Below are 23,356 nucleotides of genomic sequence, written 5' to 3'. Positions count from 1 at the left end.
TCTCAATATCTGACATGAAATCAGAATAGACCTTTCCTGTTTCAGGTCAATTACTTTTACCATAAATTTTAATATTTGCCAAATGCCAGAATAATGTATTTGGAAGCTGCTTCTTTTTTGGCAACATCTGAGTTAATTAACGACACACCTGTGGGTGTATTTAACCCCTTTCTGACCTTCGACAATAGTACGTCCAAGGTCAGATGCCCCGCTTTGAGGTCTCCGGCGGTGAGCTCGCATCAAAGCCGGGACGTGTCACCTGACATGTTCCCGCAATAGGCGCAGGTGGAATTGCGATCCACCCGCGCCTATTAACTAGATAAATGCCGGGCCGGAAATACGCACATCTCTGACCCCCGTCACGTGATCGGAGGTCAACGATGTGTTGGCATAACAACCAATGGTCACCCGGTGGTCTTCGCTCATAGCAATGCAGTAATTCAGCTACATATAGGCGATCTGCTCATCGCCTATATGTAGCAGAGCCGACCAGGCTATGGCATCTTCTAGCCTCCCATGGAGGCGATTGAAGCATGCCAAAATTTAAAAAAAAAAGTTTTAAAAAAATATGAAAAAAAAGAAAAAAAAATAAGTTTAAATCACTCCCCTTTCGCCTCCATTCAAAGTAAAACAATTAAAAACAAAATCACACATACACATATTAGGTATCGCCACGTTCAGAATCGCCCGTTCTATCAATAAGAAAAAAGATTAACCCGATCACTAAACGGTGTAGCGGGAAAAAAAATCAAAATGCCAGAATTACATTTTTTTGGTCACAGCGACATTGCATTAAAATGCAATAACGGGTGATCAAAAGATCGTATCTGCACATAAATGGTAGCCTTAAAAATATCAGCTCGGCACACAAAAAAATAAGCCTTCACCCAATCCCAGATCACGAAAAATGGAGACTCTACAGGTATCGGAAAATGGCGCAATTTTATTTATTTTTTTTAGCTAACTTTGGATTTTTTTTTTCACCACTTACATAAAAAAGAACCTAGACATGTTTGGTGTCTATGAACTCATAATGGCCTGTAGAATCATAATGGCAGGTCAGTTTTAGCATTTGGTGAACCTAGCAAAAAAGCCAAACAAAAAACGTGTGGGATTGCACTTTTTTGCAATTTCACCGCACTTGGAAATTTTTTTCCCATTTTTGAGTACACGACATGCTAAAACCAATGATATTTTTCAAAAGTACAACTCGTCCCGCAAAAAATAAGCTCTCACATGGCCATATTGACGGAAAAATAAAAAAGTTATGGCTCTGGGAAGAAGGGGAGCGCAAAAAACCCTCAAAACCAAAAAAAGCTTTGGTCATTAAGGGGATATTGCACACCGGAAACACACTGCTGCTTTGTGTAGCATCATGGGAAAGTCTAAAAAAAAATCAGCCAAGATATCGAGAAGAGAATTGTGGACTTGCACAAGTATGGCTCATCCTTGGGTACAATTTCAAGATACTTGAAGGTGCCTCGTTCCTCTGTAAAAACAATTACACGCAAGTACAAACAAGATGGGATTGTCCAGCCATCCTACCGCTTAGGAAGAAGACGAGTTCTGTGTCTCAGAGATGAACGTGCTTTGGTCTGACATGTGCATATCCCAAGGACAAAAGACCTTGTGAAGATGATGATGGAAGCTGGTAAGATTGTGTCAATATCCGCAGTGAAATGAGTACTGTATCAACATGGGCTGAATGGCCACTCTGCCAGGAAGCAGCCATTACTCAAAAAGAAACATAAAAAGCCAGATTAATGTTTGCAAATGCACACAGGAACAAAGACCTTAATTTTTGGAGACGTCCTGTGGTCTGATGAAACTAAAATTGAACTTTTTGGGCATAATGACCATCGTGACGTTTAGCGGAAAAAGGGAGAAGCTTGGAAGCCTAAGAACACCATCCCAACTGTGAAACACGGGGTGGCCTCATCATGGTGTGGGGCTGTTTTGCTGCAGGAGGGACTGGTGCACTTCACAAAATAGATGGCATCATGAGAAAAGAAGATTGTGTGGCAGTACTGAAGCAACATCTCAAGACATCAGCCAGAAAGTTAAAGCTTTGGTGGAAATGGGTCTTCCAAATGGACAATGACCCCAAGCATACTGCCAAATTGGTAACAAAGTGGCTTGAGGATAGCAAAGTAAATGTTTTGGAGTGGCCACCACAAAGCCCTGATCTCAGTCCTATTGAAAATTTATGGGCAAAGCTGGAAAGGCTGGTGCGAGAAAGGTGACAAATAAACCTGGATCAGTTACTCCAGTTTTGTCAGGAGGAATGGGCCCTAATTCCGACCAACTATTGTGAGAAGTTTGTGGAAAGATATCCCAATCGTTTGACCCAAGTCATTCAGTGTAAGGGCAATGGTACCAAATACTTATGAAATGTATGGAAACTTGACTTTGCAGTGAGTAATAAAAATGCCTTAAAACATTCTCTCTCTCTCTCTCTCTCTCTCTCTCTCTCTCTCTCTCTCTCTCTCTCTCTCTCTCTCTCTCTCTCTCTCTCTCTCTCTCTCTCTCTCTCTCATATTATTCTGGCATTTTGCAAGTATTAATAATTATGGTAGTCCTAACTGACCTAAAACGGGAAAGGTCTATCCTGATTTTATATCAGATATTGAGAAAAACATGTATATGTGTCTTCTTATAAAGCTTATGTAAACCTCTGGTTTCATCTGTGTGTAAGTTTGAGCACTACCACTTCCATGGATATGCCATAGAAAAAACACAGGGCGTAATAAAGACAAAACAAACAAAAATCTGTTCCAGAAAAGCTCTAACTAGGGCCTTTTGATTCCATCCAGGTTTGGGTTAAATAGAAAAGTGTTTTTGGAATATTCTTCATTTTAAAATAAATGCCTCAGGATTTGTACTCACTGTAAGTAGACAGAAATATTCTTGATTGCATTTAGAGACAGCATCATGAATTGAATTCAACATGATCTGGATGGGTTTTCCACTTCTCGATTTAAAGAAGTGTTTCCAGTCACCTGTACTCAAAGGGAAATCTTAATCGGTGAGGCACTGTAACACAATCTAATATGAATGGCCACTTTCTTATTCTTATGGGAGATAATTCACCAACAGAGGTATTTAGTGGTGGTTTATTCCCCTCACCCTATAGAAATCAAATGCATGCCCTGCAAAACCACAGTCAGAGAGGGACTCATTGTTTCCTGAATAAATGGACAGCCGACAACTATCTAAGGTACAACCGCATTTTGAAAGTTTTATAACTATGCATTACAGTCATGTGATATTGCAGGACTATCCTATTCCCTCATATTTTTTTCCTTCAATCTTAGAAAAAAACATTGGAAATCACTAAAGAGGCTGGTTAATCAATATCAGATTGATGGGGGTACAGTTTACCCCCTTTGATCAGTTCTGGCAGCAGCTGGATGCAAATGGTGAATGGAGCAGAAGAGCACAGCTCTGTCTACTGTAATGGTCACTGCCAAGAGCTGCCGAATAGCTCTTAATCAAGAGAATAGGGGGTGAGCAAGGGTGGTGATGTCAGATCTGCTGATGCCTGCTAGGTGGCGTGCACCGACGCGGGATTGAGCAGAGCTTGAACACCCATTTAATCCTAGATTAGCACATCTCTGCTGATGGTACATTATACACCTTTCAACATTGAAACTAGAACACCAAGAAGGAAAAGTGATATCCGTGTTAATGATATGCAAATGATGTATGATATATCGCTTTATTCAGTTTTGCATATGAGCGCCACACATAGAAATCCCCACACTTATATGTATTGGCAGCTATCGGGAAGAGTTGTGGAATTATGGAACTCTCAGGATTGATACACATGTTAGTGATAGTCAAATGATGAATAAATGGAAATATTTCTAAAGCATCTTTATCTATTCAGTACCACATATGAGCCCATGTGCAGAAATATTCACACTTCACCTCACTGATAACCATCCGCTGCTGGCAGCTCACTAGGCAATAGCCAATCAGTGATGTCCCAAATGTACTTAGTGGCAGACAAGTGTGGAGGCGATGCAGGACAGAACATGGTAGCACGTTTAGGCCACGTAGGCTGCTCACAGCATGAGGAATGTGTGGTCTGGCGTTATGTTGAAAAATAACTCCTGGGACACCTTGGAGAAATAGCCGTACCACTTGTTCAATGGCCAAATCAATGTAACGCCAAGCTGTTAGTGGAATGAAGACTAGAGGGAGCCAGCTACAGTCCATTACGCCAGGGTTCCCCAACTCCAGTCCTCAAGGCCCACCAACAGATCATGTTTTCAGGATTTCCTTAGTGTTGCTGAGGTGATAATTGCATCACCTGTGCAATACAAAGGGAATCCTGAAAACATGATCTGTTGGTGGGCCTTGAGGACTGGAGTTGGGGACCCCTGCATTACACCACCCCACACCATAATCCGGGCATTAGGACTGTTGTGATGAGCGAATAGCTTCGGATAAGAGCTTATACGAATAGTTATAGCACTTACTGAATAGCTGCTTCGGGAACCCGGATACCTGGAGTGCTCCCGATGATCAGCTGTTCGGAGCCGCAGCTGCATGTGTAGTGGCTGTTTCACTGTCACAACACATGTGTGGAGAGCCCAACAAACAGGCTCTCCATGCATGTGTTGTGACTATCACACAGCCGCGACACATGCAGCTGCAGCACCGAACAGCTGATCATCGGGAGCACTCCAGGTATCCGGGTTCCCGAAGCAGCTATTCAGTAAGTGCTATAACTATTCGTATAAGCTCTTATCTGAAGCTATTCGCTTATTCATAGATGTTACCTCTTGGAGCCCTCTTGATGGTGTGCTCACTTTGTCTACAGACCAATCTCTAGCCATTATTGTGCCCAAGACAAAAGTAAGACTCATCACTGAAGAGGATAGACCTATATTCCAGCCTCCATTCTGTCTTGCTCTGTACCTTGATAGACTTTGAGAGAGCAGTGGTGGGATGTCACTGAAAAGGCCAGGATTATGATGTGGGGTAGCATTAATCTATGGTAGTTGGATCCCTCAAGTCTTCATTCCAGCTACACTAACAGCTCAGTGTTGCATTAATTTGGCTGTGGAACCAATGTTGCAGCCATTTCTCCAAAGTGTTCCAAATGCCGTTTTTCAGCCCAACAACATCAGCCGGCATGTTGCTTTTGTTACTATGAGCAGCCTGTGTGACCTAAGCGCTTTACCATAGCCTGCAGCGTCTCTGGACTTGTCTCCCATCAATCAAAGGGAGCTGCCAGCAGCGGATCTTGATTTGGGTACTCGTGTGCATTCACCCTGTCAGAACATTCTTCAGATAAACATCAATAGCAGCCAAGGCATGTAAATGCAAGTAAATTGAGATTTTTTAAACATATTTCCATTTTTTTCTTAATTTTCATATCATTAACCTATCAGTCCTGTGATTTCCAGAAGTCCACTGCTCTTCCTTCTTGGTGTTGCAATTTAAATGTCGAGGGGTGTATTTGTTGTGCAGACCACCCAGCAAAGTGCATTTTCTTAACAGGTCCTCAGGGTTAAATGGTAACAAAGGGTTGTTTGTGATGGAGCTGAGGACCATGCATGGCCTTTTAAACATTGGATTCGATGCTTACAAGTATCGATGATAAATGAAAAGGTGAACACGGTAGAATGATTTGCTATACACTACACAGGTACGCGGCAGTCATGAAAACAAGAACCTATTCTTGCACATTAAAAGGGAAATCTTTATAAGGCTATGTGCCCACGCTAGCGTTTTTAAATGCTCAGGAAACTGATCCCCTTCCCAGAAAACACGCGTCTTTTTTCCACGCGATTCTGGCGTGTTTTGTGCAAAAAAGCCGCACGTTTTTGATGCGTTTTTTGACACGCGTTTTCTGGGAACAATGGGGAAGGCTAAAAACGCTCAGCAATGCGGAAATTAATGAGCATGCTGCATTTTTAGCCGCTAAGCGATTCCTGAGTGCTTAAAAACGCATGCATTGACACAAAAAGCCAAAAACGCATGCAAATTAATTTGAAGCATCTTTTAAGCGTTTCTGCAGTGTCTGAGCCGGTACAAATGCTGCGAAAACGCTTAAAAAAAACGCAACGTGGGCACACAGCCTAACTCTGATATTAGGATATTTTAGTCATTAAATTTATAAATGGCAATCCAGTATCTTAAAATACATTTACAGTTCTGGCAAAAATTAAGAGACCACTGCACAGTTTTATAAAAATCAGCTTCTCTACATGTCTGACAGCCATATCATTCCAGTGTCAGTTGAATTCCAATTCTACTTAATGTGCTTCTGATTAGGTGATCACCTGAACCAAATCTTATTTAATGAAGGAAAGTATAAAAAACCCTGCTGTGGTGTTCACAATCCTCTTGCAATAGGACAAGCTGGATGGCAAAACAAGTGCTAGTAATGTCCCAAAAGTAATAGAAATGAAAAAATAACCATGCCAAAGGAGTTGATAAGAAAAGGCTTGAGTGAGGAAAAGAAGGGCTCAATTCTGGCTTTAGCAGAGTGGTACAGTGAGCGTACTGTTGCCTCCATCCTTAAAATTTCTAAGACAGCAATCCATTACAACAAAGGTCAAGCAGCAGACATTGGGAACAACAAAGCTACAGACCGGCACAGGGCGACAACAACTCTCCACTGACCGGGATGACCGTCCTCTTATTCGAATGTCACTCAGCAACCGCAGGATGACTTTGTGACCTACAAAAGGAATGGGAAATGGCAGCTGGCGTGAACTGCACGGCAATAACAGTTTGTAACTGGCTCCTAGAGGCAGGGCTCAAGTCATGTAAAGCTAGAAAAAAGCCTTTCATCAATGAGAAGCAAAAGAGAGCCAGGCTGAAGTTTGCCAAAGACCATAAGGATTGGACCATAGAGGACTGGAGTAAGGTAATCTTCTCTGTTGAGTTTAATTTTCAGCTTTGCCCAACACCTGGTCGTCTAATGGTTAGATGGAGACCTGGAGAGGCGTACAAGCCACAGTGTCTTGTACCCACTGAGAAATTTGGTGGAGGATCGGTGATGATCTGAGGATGCTTCAGCAAGGCTGGAATTGGGCAGGTTAATCTTTGCGAAGGCCGTATGAATCAAGCCGCATACAAGGTTATCCTGGAAAAATAGTGGTTTCCTTCTGCTCAGGCAATGTTCCCCAACTCTGAGGACTGTTTTTTCCAGCAGGACAATGAGCCATTCCACACAGCTAGGTCAATCAATGTGTGGATGACGGACTGCCACATCAAATCCCTGTCATGGCCAGCCCATTCTCCAGACCTGATCCACATTGAAAAGCTCTGGAATGTAATCAAGAGGAAGATGGATAGTCACAAGCCATCAAACAAATAACTGCTTAAAGGGAAGGTGCCATCCAAAAAATTTTTTTCAGCAATTGAAAAAATGTAAAGAATTAATGTTTACATTTTCTTAAAAAATATTATCATTTGTTTTTAATTTTACAAAATATGAAAAATAATTTTAAAAAGTTTGGCATTTCCACTTGTTAACACTAGGGGGAGCAGCTACTGAAATTTGGCACAAAAACCTAGTGTACAACTAGCTCACATTACTGCACTGCAGTAATTATGGGCGGAGTCTGCTGACATGGTGTGATGTCTCCTCTCCTCCCCTTCTGGGTGCTTGCTTCTGGATCAGAACAGGTCACCAATCAGCAGAATTTTTTTCTGATGTTCTGTGGAGCAGACAAGTAGACGGTCCATCCATGTGTATAAAACACAGCGCTCTATGTATAATCCCTGGAACCGAACAGGGTGCCATAGACCAGCACACTGCTCTCCTGAAATACTCTGTGCTGCTGTAACCCTGCTCCCTCCACCATGTATCTCCCTCTGTGCCCCCCATAGACTGCTGATTGATGGCCTGTTCTGATCCAGACTTTGCAGGCAAAGACCCCATTCCCCTCCACAGATCCTGTCCTGGCGATGTGTGAAAGCGAGGCGACAGGCGCAGTCCGGGTTGACGCTGGGAAGCAGGATGGGGGAAATGTAGCCATACAGTAACGATAAAAATGAGACCCCTCTCTTCAGCTGCCTCACCAGCCCTCCCCTGAATGCACCTAACTATTACCCCTGATCCGTGTGCAGGTGTTCAGCCAGAACCACCCTAGAATGGATCCCCTTTTAGCAGATAATACTGCCAGTGTTCTCACACAATACCGCCATATACTTCACACATAATACCGCCATATAGATCATACACAATACAACCATGTAGATCACACATAAAACCAGCAGGGTGAAAGCAGCACAGAGTATTTCAGGAGAGCAGTATCACATGGGATAGGATTAGATACACGGCTCAGCAGTCAGTATCACACAGGATAGGATTAGATACATGGCTCAGCAGTCAGTATCACGCAGGATAGGATTAGATACACGGCTCAGCAGTCAGTATCACGCAGGATAGGATTAGATACACGGCTCAGCAGTCAGTATCACGCAGGATAGGATTATATACACAGCTCAGCAGTCAGTATCACGCAGGATAGGATTATATACACGGCTCAGCAGTCAGTATCACGCAGGATAGGATTAGATACACGGCTCAGCAGTCAGTATCACGCAGGATAGGATTAGATACACGGCTCAGCAGTCAGTATCACGCAGGATAGGATTAGATACACGGCTCAGCAGTCAGTATCACACAGGATAGGATTATATACACGGCTCAGCAGTCAGTATCATGCAGGATAGGATTAGATACACGGCTCAGCAGTCAGTATCACGCCGGATAGGATTATATACACGGCTCAGCAGTCAGTATCACGCAGGATAGGATTAGATACACGGCTCAGCAGTCAGTATCACGCCGGATAGGATTATATACACGGCTCAGCAGTCAGTATCACGCAGGATAGGATTAGATACATGGCTCAGCAGTCAGTATCACGCAGGATAGGATTAGATACATGGCTCAGCAGTCAGTATCACGCAGGATAGGATTAGATACACGGCTCAGCAGTCAGTATCACGCAGGATAGGATTAGATACACAGCTCAGCAGTCTCTCTCTCTCTCCCCCCCGGACGGCACTTACGATAACTTCAGCTGCTGCGACATAGCCCTCCTTCTCCCCCCGGCAAATTCCTTCAGCTGCTGCGTCTGCCGTAAATGAAGCACGAGGTCGGGAGCCGACCGTTACACTTATGCCCCACTGCTGCCGTCAAGAGGCAGAGGGGTGTGTCCTTCACCAGCCACAAAAAAAACATGGAGGCCTCCAGTCACTGCATTCCTCAGGTATACTATCTGAACAACACCCTCCCCGTACTGCAGCTTACTGGACAACATTGTTTTATACTGTTTTATCTTTGACATGTAATTATAAAAAACCACGGCACCTTCCCTTTAAATTTTTGTACCAGGAATGGCATAAGGTCACCCAAAAGCAGTGTGAAAGACTGGTGGAAAGCATGCCAAGACACATGAAAGCTGTGATTAAAAATCATGGTTATTCCACAAAATATTGACTTCTGAACTCTTATTTTGATAATTTTTCATTTTCTGAACGTAAATACAAAATGTGGTGCATGGAAATTCTAAGACCTGTTGTTAGTAGTTTATAGAATAAAAGAGCAATTTCTCTATCGCTTCATTGGGGTAACCATGGGTGTATGCTGCTGTCGCTAGGAGGCTGACACTATGCAAATAAATGAAAAACTGGCTCCTCCTTCGTAGCATACACTCACTGACCGGCAGGAAGTACCTCAGTTTAAGCTTAGTGTCTGTAGGAGGCGGACCTGGATCTAACACCAGATCCGCAGTGTTTTTTCTTTCACAGGTTTCTGTGTGAATTTAATAATCCTTTTCCCTTTTTCAGATACAGCTCGTCGGGTAACATGGTGCAGAATTCTCACCCTGTTTTCCCACATTTAAGCGACCGAGAGAGCAGTGTGGTATCACCCACATCGCCCAAACTCGGACCCTCTGGCAGGACTTTGTCCCCTGTCCCCCTTTCGGGGTGTTTCAGGGTGACTCTCGGTGGCCAGTCCTTGCTTTATCCCCTCCTCATCCCTCTCCTCGGAGAGGGCTGAGAGGAAGATGGTGGTCACCGGTGGTGGCCTTCCCCCTTCTGGCTAAGGGGTTGATGCCGTCTTCTGCACCGTCCGGAGACGGTGCGGGAAGGAGGATCCTCATTCCCAGGACCCTCTCACTCCTGAGGGCTCCTGATGCGATCCTCATCTATCAAGAGGAGCCGGATTCAAGCAGGTGGTAAGCCAGCGAGCCCCTCCCCCCCCCCCCCTGCAGCCGCTCCCCCCGTGCACAGCTTCCCCGTTTACCGGTGTATAGACTGTAGATAGGAGGACCCGGGAGGAAAGTGGCCTAAAAAGGGTGTGAAAACTGAACCTGACTGATAGGCCACTTTCCTCCTGGGTCCTCCTATCAGTCAGGTTCAGTTTTCACGCCCTTTTTAGGCCACTTTCCTCCCGGGTCCTCCTATCAGTCAGGTTCAGTTTTCACACCCTTTTTTACATAGCGCGCGGCCCCGGCAGGTTGTCGTCTTCCCTTCGGCCATTTTACGTCAGGAGCACGCCCCCTCCTCTCCGGCATGTCTCCTATCAGCCGTACTCATCGTCAAGACACGCCCCCTACTGGCGTGTTTAGTTTGCCGGACACGACCCTCCGGCGCCATCTTATTTCACCTTTTCCACTGCCGGGCACGCCCCCCTATCTGCACGTCACCCAGCGGTGTTTGGGCTATTTGCAGGGGACACACGCCTCCTCCGCTTGTCAGCCTTTCAGGCCGCAGCTTCCGCCTTTCGCGTTCTTTCGATGGGATGCGGCGCTGGGTCAGTTAATCCTGGTTAGGTCCAGGACATGCCCCCAAGCGCAGCTCCGGCCGGATCACGCCCACCACTCCGTAGAGTGGCGTGTACCTCTCTCCCTGGCTCTACAGGTCCGGTCACTTCCGGCTCCCTTTCCTTGTTTTCGCCGGCACATTAACTTGAGACGGCGCGGCTTATCGGGTTCTTCGGCTAATTGAACCCCCGGCTTTGGGCCGTCTCTCCCTGCGTAGCCACGCCCTCTTACCGGCCTCAGGCCAATCAGTGCACGCCCTGAGCATTACAAGCCAGATCGGAGTGCACCTTAGGCTTAACCACGTCCCCTTCCGATGGCCGCGTCTATTTTTATTTAATGTGTGAGTGTGCTTCTCCAGCCCTCTCTCCCTGTCACTCGAGACACGGCCCCAGTATAGGGTCTCAGGCCGCAAGTTTGTGATCATGCACTATCTGTAGTTTTCTGCACTGTCTGTCACCATCTGCCTCAGGACCCAGAGGGCACAGCAGGCGGTGTGTCTGTCTGTAACAGCGGACGAAGATTCGTGTAGCAAGCATCCATCTCTATCTGGCTTCGGATCTGGGAGACACTCCAGCCTGAGCAGCGCCATCTCGGGTTCAGGTAGGACCAGCCCAGGCTGGTTGTTTTTTCTACCTCATAGGGGCTTATCTATCCCCGGCAGCAGTCTTCGTCTCTCCTTAAAAGTTTTGTCTCTTCTTTGGCCACCATCTGTATAAAGGCAGTGGCTTTCTGACCAGTCTGCATTATTTATGCTCGTACTGCAGGTCTTCCACCGTGTCTGCCCTATAACAATCCCCTAACACCCAGGACAACAGCCCCCCCCCCCGGAGTGGACTGCTGCCATGTCTCAGTCGTTATCCGACCTGACAGAGGTTTCAGTCCATGACCCAGGTCCTCGAACGCCTTTTTGTTTCCGTCTACTGCCACCAGTGCTCCGAACACCTCTAATGGTGGTTCGCACGCACCTGTCCGCTATGTTCACAAGGACATATCTGGTACGGAACAAGGGAAGCGAGACCAGGTCCCTCGGCATCTGCCCAGGGGGACGGCACCCCTCCCTCCAGAGTGGGCCCTTACCATGTCCCGGCCGGTCTCCAACCGGACAGAAGATTCAATTTTCGGGATGAAAACACTCCCCTCCCTCCGGAGAGGGCTGTTCCCATGTCTTAGTCGTTATCCGACCTGACAGAGGTTCCATAGTCAACGACCTAGGTCCTGGAACGCCTTTGGTTTCCGTCTACTGCCACCAGTGCTTCGAACACCTTTTATGGTGGTTCGCACGCACCTGTCCGCTATGTTCACAAGGACATATCTGGTACGTAACAAGGGAAGCGAGACCAGGTCCCTCGGCATCTGCGCAGGGGGACGGCGCTCCCCTCCCTCCGGAGTGGGCTGTTGCCATGTCCCAGCCGGTCCCCAACCGGACAGAAGGTTCAATTTCCGGGATGAAAACGCTCCCCTCCCTCCGGAGGGGCTGTTGCCATGTCTGTCGGTCTCGGACCTGACTAGAAAATTCACAGTCCCTGGTACAGGTCCTGGAATCTATGCCGCATCTGTCTGCCGCCACCAGTGCTACGAACACCTCCCATGGTGATTCGCATGCACCCAACCACGACCTGCACAGGGACAGATCAGGAGAATGATCTCGGAAGCGGACTCTGTCTGGCTCCTCATCCAGTTCACCGGGCCGCCTCTGCGGCATCCAGAATGCCCCTCTCTACCCGTTCCTCCTCCTCGGAGGCGGACGTCGGGTCGGATGTAGCTTCTTAGTCAGTCTGACTCGGAGGTGGATCAGACTTCTGGGACGCTGGACATGGCAGCCTTATTTCAGCTATTGTACAAACCCTCGAAGTAGTAGTGGAGCATGTGACTGCTCAGGACATCTCCGTTTCATTCAAACGTATTGTAAGTTAGCGCTGTTATTCAGGTAGGGGATACTCGCTTAGCAGCCACAAAACCAGATCCGGCACAGGTTTTCTATAAACAATCCTAGTCCATGCGGTTTATTTAGCATCATAAACCCACAGCAGCAACATAAACTTCATAACATCAGCAAAGCGTCTGACAGAGTTCAGCTTTGTAATCCCAGTGGTCACACAGGTTATGCATACACAGGCTCTTCAGCCTCAGTTATCTCACCCATGTCAGGGTTTCCTCATAGTTCCTTCATCATGCTGCAGACGTCCATTCCCTACAGGGAATCATCAGGCACGTGCAGTCATTCAACACAGCGTTCCTTACTGTCAGGAAGACAGCCCCCATCTCACTCAGACGGGGCCTTCCAAAACAGACCAACCAGGTCCCTGCATTCACCCCATGTGACCTACCCTGGCCACCTTATATGGTCCGTAGCCACGCCCACCAGGTCACATGGCTATGACCTCATCACAGGTCCTTGAACCAATGAAAAAGCAGCACAAAAGAAAAAAGTGGGTGCACGCTTCCAGGTATATACCAAACTTTGCTTGAGAAAGGTCCGCACCCTTTTTGGACCGAAACGTCGCACTGTATGGGCACATAGCCGGATGGGCTAATAAACATCAAATTGAATACTCCAAGGCATGCTGCTTTCATATCTGATAAGTCCTTGAACCATTCATACACACTTTATACTCGCGTTCTTAAACAAACCCCCTGGGTGGGTTTGTAGGTAACTAGTCCCTGACACATTGAAACAGCACCTCAGCAGTATCACTGCTGATCAACACACACGTCTCCATCTCAAGGCCACCCACCTTGAGATACATAACGGTCATTCAGCTTAAGACACATTACAATCATTTAGGACACTGGAAATGCTTATACTCTCGTCCTGGGACATCCACACAGCACCCCCTAGCGGACACAGTGGTCACTACACCACAGTATGAAATATCCCCCCAGCATTTTTTCCCAAAGAGTTTGAGGCTACCACCTCTAGACACTGGAAACATCTCGGCAAACGCTTCCCGAGACAAAAACGTCTGGACATTCTAAACCCTTTTTTCGTTCAGACCTGGTCATCATATATGGTCTGATCCCCCTAAGGTGGATCCGCCCTTTTCACACTTAGCCTCTCAAACAGTTCTGTCCAGTCCTGATGCGGCGTCTCTCAAGGACTCTATGGACAGACAGATGGTGGCCTTAACTGTATCGGCCTTGGAGGCGTCATGCAGATCTAGCTCTTTGGGACCTAACTGGTCCAGATCACTTCTGATGCCACCAGAGGTGAAAGCACCTCTGCCTTTTCTCTGGTGGTTCCTTACAGCAGGACCGTTATCCTGTACAAGCGGAAAGAGGGAAACCTTCCTTCAAGCTATTCCTCACTGGAGGCCTAGGACCCGTCTCTAAGTCCTCCGGAACCCCTTATCACAGATTCTCCTCTAATGACGGGTCATCCCTACCTGGGTTCCTTTCCAGGGTGGAAGGCAGTTTTCTTCTTCTTCGTCTTTTTACGGAAACTTGGTTGCCCTAGGTCGACGACGCCTAGGTCAGGGTGATCGTCACACCTTGCTACAGGATGGAATTTTCTCGCCAATTCAGCACTCTCATGGGACCTCCAAGCCGTCTTGTCCCTCCCTAAGCTCAGGTGTCATTGTACACGTTCCTTGTCACGAACAAGTTTTGTTCTGGGTTCTGCTCGAACCTCTTCATACCTCCCCCCACCCAAAAAAAAACAAAAAACCTGATCTTAGAACTCCAGCTGTTGAATTGCCACCACCTTTGGTTTCGTCTCCTCAGAACGGAATCCTGGAGCTTGGTGATCCCATCCATGGAGCAGGGGATTTTCTTTGCTCTGTGGACATTCAGGATGCTTTCCTGCACTTTTCCGTTTGTGTACAGCATCGGAGGTTCCTTCGGTTTGCGATACAGGAGCGCCATTACCAGTTGACGGCACTCCAGGTCAGCCTGGCGTCCGCTACCAGGGTCTTCACGAAGGTCAGGGCGGCGGTCATGGAAACTGTGCCTTATGCCCAGTGTCACTCCCGCCCTCTTCGGTTGGCCCTCCGGTCTACCTGGGATAAGAGAATTGTTTCCCTGGACTGTTTCCCTGATCAGCCAGAGCTTTTTCTTCTCATTGTGAAGCAGTCCCTCTCTTGGTAGACACTATCCGTCTCTGCCCTGCGCAGGAGGTCATTTCTCCAGCTCTGTTGGCAGTTCATCAACATTGATGCCAGCCTTTAGGATTGGGGAGCGGTCTTCTTCAATTTCACAGCACAGAGTCGCTGTAACGTTCAGGAGACCCTCCTCCCCTTCAATCTCTTGGCAATCAGGGCAATCCTTCTTGCCCCCTCCACTGGCAGTTTCTTCTCGCAGGCAAGCCAGTCCGCAGGCAGTCGGACTATGTCACAGCTGTTGCTTAAGAAAACCACCAAGGCGGGACTCACAACACACAGATCGAGGTAGAGGTAGCATTGATCCTGCGTTGGGCGGAAGGCCATGTCCCTGCCATATCAGCCGCCCACATTCCAGGGGTAGCCTACTGGAAGGTCCATTTTTTTGTATCATCGGGGGGTTCGCGTCAGGCGAGTAGACCTCAACTCTGACGTCTTCGACTACATTTGTCAGAGGTGGGGCATTCTGTATGCCCACCTAATGACTTATCTAACAAACCAAAGGGTTCCCCAGCACGTTACCAGGTCCCAGGATCCCAGGGCAGTCGGTTGCGACGCACTTGTGATTCCTAGGTCCCAGTTTCAGATGTCTTTTCTCTCCCCCCGCCTCTTCCCTTATTCACAAGAGTCAAAAGTACTTTTGACAACTACAAGCTGATAAGTCAGACCTGGTACCCGGAGCTGGCATACATACTCATGGACGCCTCCTGGGGCTTTCCAGTCCGTCCGGATATTCTTCCGCAAGGCCCCTCTTCCGCCACAGTTCAGTCGTTTCAGTTTAACTCCATGGCCTCTGAGGCCTACCTCTGAGAGGGACTGGGCTTTTTTTTTTTCCCATCAGGTCACTCTGACCTTGCTTTGGACGAGAAAACCTGCATCCTCAGGTTTCTACTACAGTTACTGATGTTTCTACTACAGTTACTACAGTTTCTGAAGATCTGATTCAGGTGGCGTAAGTACAACTATTTGGTTCCGTTAGCCTTATGGCTACCAAAAGAGAAATCAGGGGAGTTCTGAGTTGGCAGCATTATCCTGCCGTCCTTTGTGTCCTTTCATTCCACTTTAGTGCAGACATTGTCCGTTCTTCTCTAGGTCCCGCTTGTCCCTCTCTGGTCCGTACTCTGGATAGCTCCTGGAGCACTTTGTCGCTAGACATAGACTTTAGAGGTTTCAGGACCGCAACCTAATCATCTCCGCACATTCTTGCAGAGTTTTACGAAGATCACACTTATGTCTTGTCTGACGTAGGCCTAGGAAGGAAAGATGCTGCAGGCGGCGGTGATGCACCGACCGGCCTCAGTCCTTTTTTTCCCTGCATTCTTTCTGTTCCCACCCTTGGGGACTGCTTTAGGACGTCCCATGGTTACCTGTCCCCCGATGAAGCGATAGAGAGAGAATGATTTTTGGTATTCACCGTAAAATCTCTTTCTTGGAGCCTTCATTGGGGAACACAGCTCCCTCCCTATTTGTTTGTACTGGTTTTGGGCCTACGTGCCTTGGTTGTTGAGCCGGTACATAAGTGGAGTTTATTGGTTGCTTCTCCTACTGCCTTAACACTTAACTGAGGTACTTCCTGCCGGTCAGTGAGTGTATGCTACGAAGGAGGAGCCAGTTTTTGCTTTATTTGCATAGTGTCAGCCTCCTAGCGACAGCAACATACACCCATGGTTACCTGTGTCCCCCAATGAAGGCTCAAAGAAAGATTTTACAGTGAGTACCAAAAATCATTCTTTTACATTTTACTCAAAAATATATACCTATAAAGAGAAATATCGGACAAAATGAAAATTTTACAATGTTCTCTTAATTTTTGCCAGAGCTGTGTGTCCAAAGGCTGCAAAACAAGATGTGCGTAACGTGATCTAAGATAGTTGGCCTATATTGGTAGCATGCCTCATATTTCTGAAATTTTATTCACTTTGCTGGTACTGTAAAACTTTTTTTTTTGCATATTTTTTGCCACAAAAAATGACTTGTGATAGATGACCAAGTCTAATTTCTAATGACTTTTTTTTGCAGTTCCTGTCTGTACTTAAGATAATGGATTACAGTCTCTTGGTGGGCTTACATGATGTGGATCGTGCAGAGCAGGAAGAGATGGAAGTGGAGGAACGAGCCGAAGAAGAGGAGTGCGAAGATGGCACTGGCAACCCCATATGTTCATATGGCACTCCCCCAGATAGTCCAGGAAATCTGCTAAATTGTCCTCGCTTTTTTGGACCTGGTGAATTTGATCCATCCGTGGATGTTTATGCAATGAAGAGCCATGACAGTGAGTACATTCGTGTAATTTCTTACGTCTTGATTTCACTGAGGTTGTTTTTTTTTTTTTAAACTTTTTTTTTTATTATATTTAACCCCTTCAAGACCTTGGACGTCCCCAGTACGTCATGGTTGATAAGTTCTTACCAACCTTGGACGTACTAGGTATGTCATGGCTAAAATGCCGCACCGCACTGATTGCATTAAGGTGCCTGCTGATTCTTACAGCAGGGCACCTGGCTCGTCATCACATGTCGACACTGCTCTGATTGGTGCAATCGGCATCATCGCCAGATTACACCAATCAGAGTGCACAGAGGCAATCTGACTTCAGTATGACCATTCTGCACATCCTCGTTCTTGCTTCGGACGTTTGTAAGGCGGTCATATTGTCGTTCTGTCGCGCTGTGCTGGGTCTTGTGGTAGGGGAGACAGCCTTGGGGAGAAAAGAAAATATAGGAAACAAAACTACCTTATCATGGTGCAAGATAAGGATGGGTGAGCGATAGGAAAAAGCCACCATCTCCAAAACCCGCCTGATGGAAGTGATGGCCAGGAGAAAAATAACCTTTCAAGATAGAAGAAGCAGGGAGACCTCCCAGAGCGGTTCAATGGGGGAACTCCTGAGAGCCTCCAAAACCAGATTGAGGTCTCAGCGATCTGACAGTCAAAACGAGGAGCTGCATGACCTACCCCCTGAAACAAAGTTCTGACCTGAAGACGTGAAGTTACATTTTTTTAGGAAAAAATGTACAGTTAGGTCCATATATATTTGGACAGAGACAACATTTTTCTTATTTTGGTTCTAGACATTACCACAATGAATTTTAAACAAAACCATTCAGATGCAGTTGAAGTTCAGACTTTCAGCTTTCATTTGAGGGTATCCACATTAAGGCTGTGTGCACACAGCTTTTTTAGCCTTTTTTTTAGCGGATTTGCCAATAAATCCGCTATAGAAACGCTAAAAATAAGCTTCCCATTCATTTCTATGCATTTTGCACTTTTTGTGCATATTGATGCGTTTTTTTACCTCGGAAAAACCGCTTCGCGTTAAAAACGCAGCATGCTCATTAATTTCGCGGATTTTTCTGCATTTTTGGCTATTTCTATGTGTCAGGAACCGCGCAGAAAAAAACGCATAAAACCGCCCATTTTTTGCGCAAAACCCCCCCCCCCCCGCGGTTTCTGGGAAGGGAGTCAGGTTTTTAAGCAGAAATTTTCTGCTACGTGTGCACATAGCCTTAAATTGGACGAAGGGTTTAGGAGTTTCAGCTCCTTAACATGTGCCACCCTGTTTTTTAAAGGGACCAAAAGTAATTGGACAGATTAAATAATTGTAAATAAAATGTTCATTTCTAGTACTTGGTTGAAAACCCTTTGTTGGCAATGACTGCCTGAAGTCTTGAACTCATGGACATCACCAGACGCTGTGTTTCCTCCTTTTTGATGCTCTGCCAGGCCTTCACTGTGGTGGTTTTCAGTTGCTGTTTGTTTTTGGGCCATTCTGTCTGAAGTTTAGTCTTTAACAAGTGAAATGCATGCTCAATTGGGTTGAGATCAGGTGAATGACTTGGCCATTCAAGAATATTCCACTTCTTTGCTTTAATAAACTCCTGGGTTGCTTTGGCTTTGTTTTGGGTCATTGTCCATCTGTAGTATGAAACGACGACCAATCAGTTTGGCTGCATTTGGCTGGATCTGAGCACACAGTATGGCTCTGAATACCTCAGAATTCATTCGGCTGCTTCTGTCCTGTGTCACATCATCAATAAACACTAGTGACCCAGTACCACTGGCAGCCATGCATGCCCAAGCCATTACACTGCCTTCACCGTGTTTTACAGATGATGTGGTATGATTTGGATCATGATCTGTACCACGCCTTCGCCATACTTTTTCTCTTTCCATCATTCTGGTAGAGGTTGATCTTGGTTTCATCTGTCCAAAGAATGTTCTTCCAGAACTGTGCTGGCTTTTTTAGATTTTTTTTTAGCAAAGTCCAGTCTAGCCTTTTGATTCTTGATGCTTATCAGTGGCTTGCACCGTGCAGTGAACCCTCTGTATTTACTTTCATGCAGTCTTCTCTCTATGGTAGATTTGGATATTGATACGCCTACCTCCTGGAGAGTGTTGTTTACTTGGTTGGCTGTTGTGAAGGGGTTTCGCTTACTCTGCGATCATCCACCACTGTTGTCTTCTGTGGGCGCCCAGGTCTTTTTGTATTGATGAGTTCACCAGTGCTTGCTTTCTTTCTCAGGATGTACCAAACTGTAGATTTTGCCACTTATAATGTTGTAGCAATTTCTCGGATGGGTTTTTTCTGTTTTTACAGCTTAAGGATGGCTTGTTTCACCTGCATGGAGAGCTCCTTTGACCGCGAGTTTCCTTCACAGCAAACCTTCCAAATGCAAGCACCACACCTCAAATCAACTCCAGGCCTTTTATCTGCTTAATTGAGAATGACATAACGAAGGGAATTGCCTACATCTGTCCATGAAATAGCCTTGGCGTCAATTGTCCAATTACTTTTGGTCCCTTTAAAAACAGGGTGGCACATGTTAAGGAGCTGAAACTCCTAAACCCTTCATCCAATTTTAATGTTGATACCCTCAAATGAAAGCTGAAAGTCTGAACTTCAACTGCATCTGAATTGTTTTATTTAAAATTCATTGTGGTAATGTCTAGAACCAAAATTAGAAAAATGTTGTCTCTGTCCAAATATGTATGGACCTAACTGTATAACACAGAGACTTGGCCCTTCAGAGAACTGAGAGCTAGATCTGCATCAAGCCCTGCTTGAAGGAAGGCTAGAAGAGAAGGATGAGAGAAAACCATAGGCACAGTGTGATTAGTCTCACACCCACGGAAAAAAGCCTTCCTTGTCCGATATCAGACTCGAGATGATGCCGGCCTCTGAGCACTGATTATCATCTGAATTACACGCTCTGAGAACACGGAAGCTCTTAAAACCTGCAGCTTCAACAGCCACGCTGTCAGATCGAGCGACTGAGAAATCTAATGGAAGAGGGGTCCTTGAGAAAGTGTGGTGTGTCTGGTATTCTCCACAGGGCATCTGCAAGTAAGTTGACAAACTTTGCATACCAGGCCCTCCTGGGCCAATCCAATGCTATTAGGATGACCAGCACCCCTTGTGCTTTGATCATCTTCAACAGTCTGGGAAGAGGCGGGAACAGATAAGGAAGGGCAAACTGCTACCAGGGTGTTGCCGGAGTGTCAATACCCACCGCAAGATGATCACGGGACCTGAAGACAGGGACATATTTGTTCATCCTGGATTTCATGAGATCCACATCCAGAGTGCCCCATCGTAGACAAATTTTATGAAAAACTGCCTGATGCAGGGACCATTCTCCCGCTGCAACACCCTCGCGACTGAGAAAGAAGGCGGCCCAATTGTCTACATCGGAATTGTGCACTGCTGGAACCTTGGTCTCTGCCCAGACCAGAATCTTGGAGACTTCGGTCATGGCCAGAGGACTCAAAAAGTTCCTCCCTGTTGGTTGATTTATCTCGCTGCCATGGCGTTGTGTGTCTGGCCTCAAACTGGAAGGCCCCTGAGAAGGTCTTGCCAGTGGAGAAAGGACAGAAGAATTGCTCTGATCTCGAAAACTTATATTAGCAGCAAAGCTTCCTCTGACGATCAACGGCCCTAGACTGACTGTGAGGTTGCAGAAGACAGCTCCCCAGCTAAGGAAACTGGCATTTGTTGTAACCACTTGCCAGTGGACAGCGAGGAAGGACCGACCCTGGCAAACGAAGGGGGAGAACAGCCACTAGTTTAGGGCCGCTATGATTTGCAATGAAATTCAAACTGGAGGATACAGCGAGAAAACAAACCTGTCCCATTGGGACAGAATAGCCTGCTTGAGTGGCCTGGTGCAGAACTGAGTGAAGGATATCACTTCCACAGCTGCCGAGTGAAAGGAGTGAGACTGAGGGCCTTGTAGGGAGCGAACCCCATCACCCTTTGGAGACCAGCTGACAATCCAGCTGAGCCCAGGCAAGGTATTGCGAGTGATGGTAAGACTTTCCTGGGTTAGAAAGAAGGTGTAAGGAGAGCTCCGGGAGCTGAACCCTGAGGACCGCGACAACGAACCTCCCTAGGGCGAGCTGACCAGGTGTACCACCCCCTATACAGGGAGCGTCAGGGGCAGACCCAGGGGAGACTATCGCCGCGGAAGCTGATACCTGGGGACAACCGGAGGGAGACACAGGCAGAGGACGTGCAGGCGGCCAGACGGGAGACGACCACAGGGGAGACTGCTGTAGCCGCGAGGGTGGTGGTGGACGACCAGGGAGCCGGCAGGAATGGGTAGCGGATGAGGCACAGGAACAGGCAGATGAAGGCAGGAACGGACTGGACCTGGAAGGCAACACGAGGGTAACAAGGAGGGAAGCTAGCAGGAAACCAGGAACGCTACGAAGCGAGGAGACAGAAGGAAAGCAGGAAAGCATAGACCCGATATCAGAACGTGAAACACAATTGATAGTCAGGTAGCAAGCATAGTGAGAGGCTGCCTGATATAGGGCACGGTGTAGAACTTCCGGGTCAGGGTGCGGCAGAGTCATAGAACCAAGAGAGAGGGCGCCTGGTCTAGGGGGGCGTGCACCTGTGTACCTGGGAGGGAGCAGAGGGCGGCCGCAAGACAGGAGGAGAAGCACCAGATGGACAGGCGCCAGCAGAGGGGGAGGGCCGAGAGGACCGGAGGTGCCAGCGAGAGCAGAGCAGCGTGGAGGCACGGGAGGCAGCGGGGACCGCCGGTGCCATGACGGAGGGAGCTGCAGCAGAGACTGACAGAGCGGCGGTGGCAGGAGCCTGAATAGGGAGAGCTGCGGCGGCGGTGGTCAGAGCAGCAGCCGCCAAAGCTGCAGGGCGAGTCGGCGCCGGGGAGGTGAGCGTGACAGAAGGACTGAGCTTTGACGAAGATATCACCCAGGTAAGCTATGAACACTAGACCCCTGATCCGCAGAATGGCCATGACCGCTTCCATTATCTTTTGTAAAGATCCTAGGTGCAGTTGCCAGCCCTAATGGCATAGCGACAAACAGAAAATGGTCCTGCTGTGCCGCGAATCGTAGGAATCTCTGATTACCCGGAAAAATGGGGACACAGATGGGTGTCATGGATACCCACCAAACACAGGAACTCTTGTAATTCCATGGAGGCTATTACGGAGCGGAGTGATTCCATCCTGAAATGGTGTAGGTAGACCCTCCTTTTCAGTAACTTGAGATCAAGGATGGGTATGACCGACACGTCCTTCTTTGGAACTACGAAGAGCTTTGAATAGAAATCTGTAAAATGTTCGTTAGATGGAGCAGGAACGATGACGCCTGTTCAGAGGAAAGAGGAGACGGCTGCGAAAAAGCCTGGAACCCGTGAGGGGGTGTAATTCGAAGAAACGATCTCTGTGCAGTGAGGTGAATACTATCTTGTATCCTGACAGTACCACCTCTCTGAAACGGGTGTCCTTGATAGAGGCGATCCAAGTATCTCTGAAGAACAGAAGACGACCGTCCACCCTGGGAAACTCCCTGGGGGGGGCAAAGAAACGTCATGTGGAAGAGAATCTGCTAGGTCTACTCCCGGAGTAATGGCCTTCGCATTGCAAAGACACCAGAAGATTGTCGGTTTAAAGGAGGCCTTTCTGTTGTACTAGTTTTTTTTTTTTTTTTAGTTTTGGTTAGTTTAATCCCCCAAGTACACCATATTTTCTTCATTCTAAATAAAGTACGTTGAAGTTCAGATTGCAGGTCCTTTTCTATCCCCACTCTATATACCGTGGATTTTGTGGCATTCAATTTATAATACGACACCTTAGAGAAATCCAAGAGGTTCTCCAAAAATGGCCTCTAGCGAGGTTCTAACATTTTCACATGCGATAACGTCATCAGCATAAAGACCAACCTCTTGGGACACAGTCGCTATCTGAATTCCATGAATTTTAGGGTTGGATTTTATGGACAATGCCAGGGGTTCCATCACCAGCGCAAATATTACTGGTGAAAGTGGGCACCCCTGACGAGTCCCGTTCGATATGGAGAACCTCCCAGAGTGGAAACCTGCCACATTAGCTGATGCAACTGGGTTTGAGTACAGGGAAAGAGTTGCATCTTTAGTTGGACCTATCAAACCAAACTTCTTTAAAACCTCCTCCAGGTAGCCCCAGA

At 47.1% G+C, this 23,356-nt stretch overlaps 1 protein-coding gene across 1 annotated transcript in view; it reads left to right on the top strand.

Annotated features, from left to right (window-relative positions):
* Window positions 1–23,356, top strand: part of PIP4K2B (phosphatidylinositol-5-phosphate 4-kinase type 2 beta) — a 70,398-nt gene that overhangs the window by 24,796 nt on the left and 22,246 nt on the right. The window contains exon 8 of the mRNA XM_073572517.1: window positions 16,919–17,171. Coding sequence (XP_073428618.1) covers window positions 16,919–17,171 — 253 coding nt within the window. The remainder of the gene's footprint in view (window positions 1–16,918; window positions 17,172–23,356) is intronic.

The sequence above is a fragment of the Dendrobates tinctorius genome, unplaced genomic scaffold (assembly GCF_039654945.1).
Source record: "Dendrobates tinctorius isolate UK_male_01 unplaced genomic scaffold, ASM3965494v1 ptg000032l, whole genome shotgun sequence".
In the NCBI taxonomy this organism is placed as follows: domain Eukaryota; kingdom Metazoa; phylum Chordata; class Amphibia; order Anura; family Dendrobatidae; genus Dendrobates; species Dendrobates tinctorius.
This window is presented reverse-complemented; position numbering and strand designations above follow the sequence as displayed.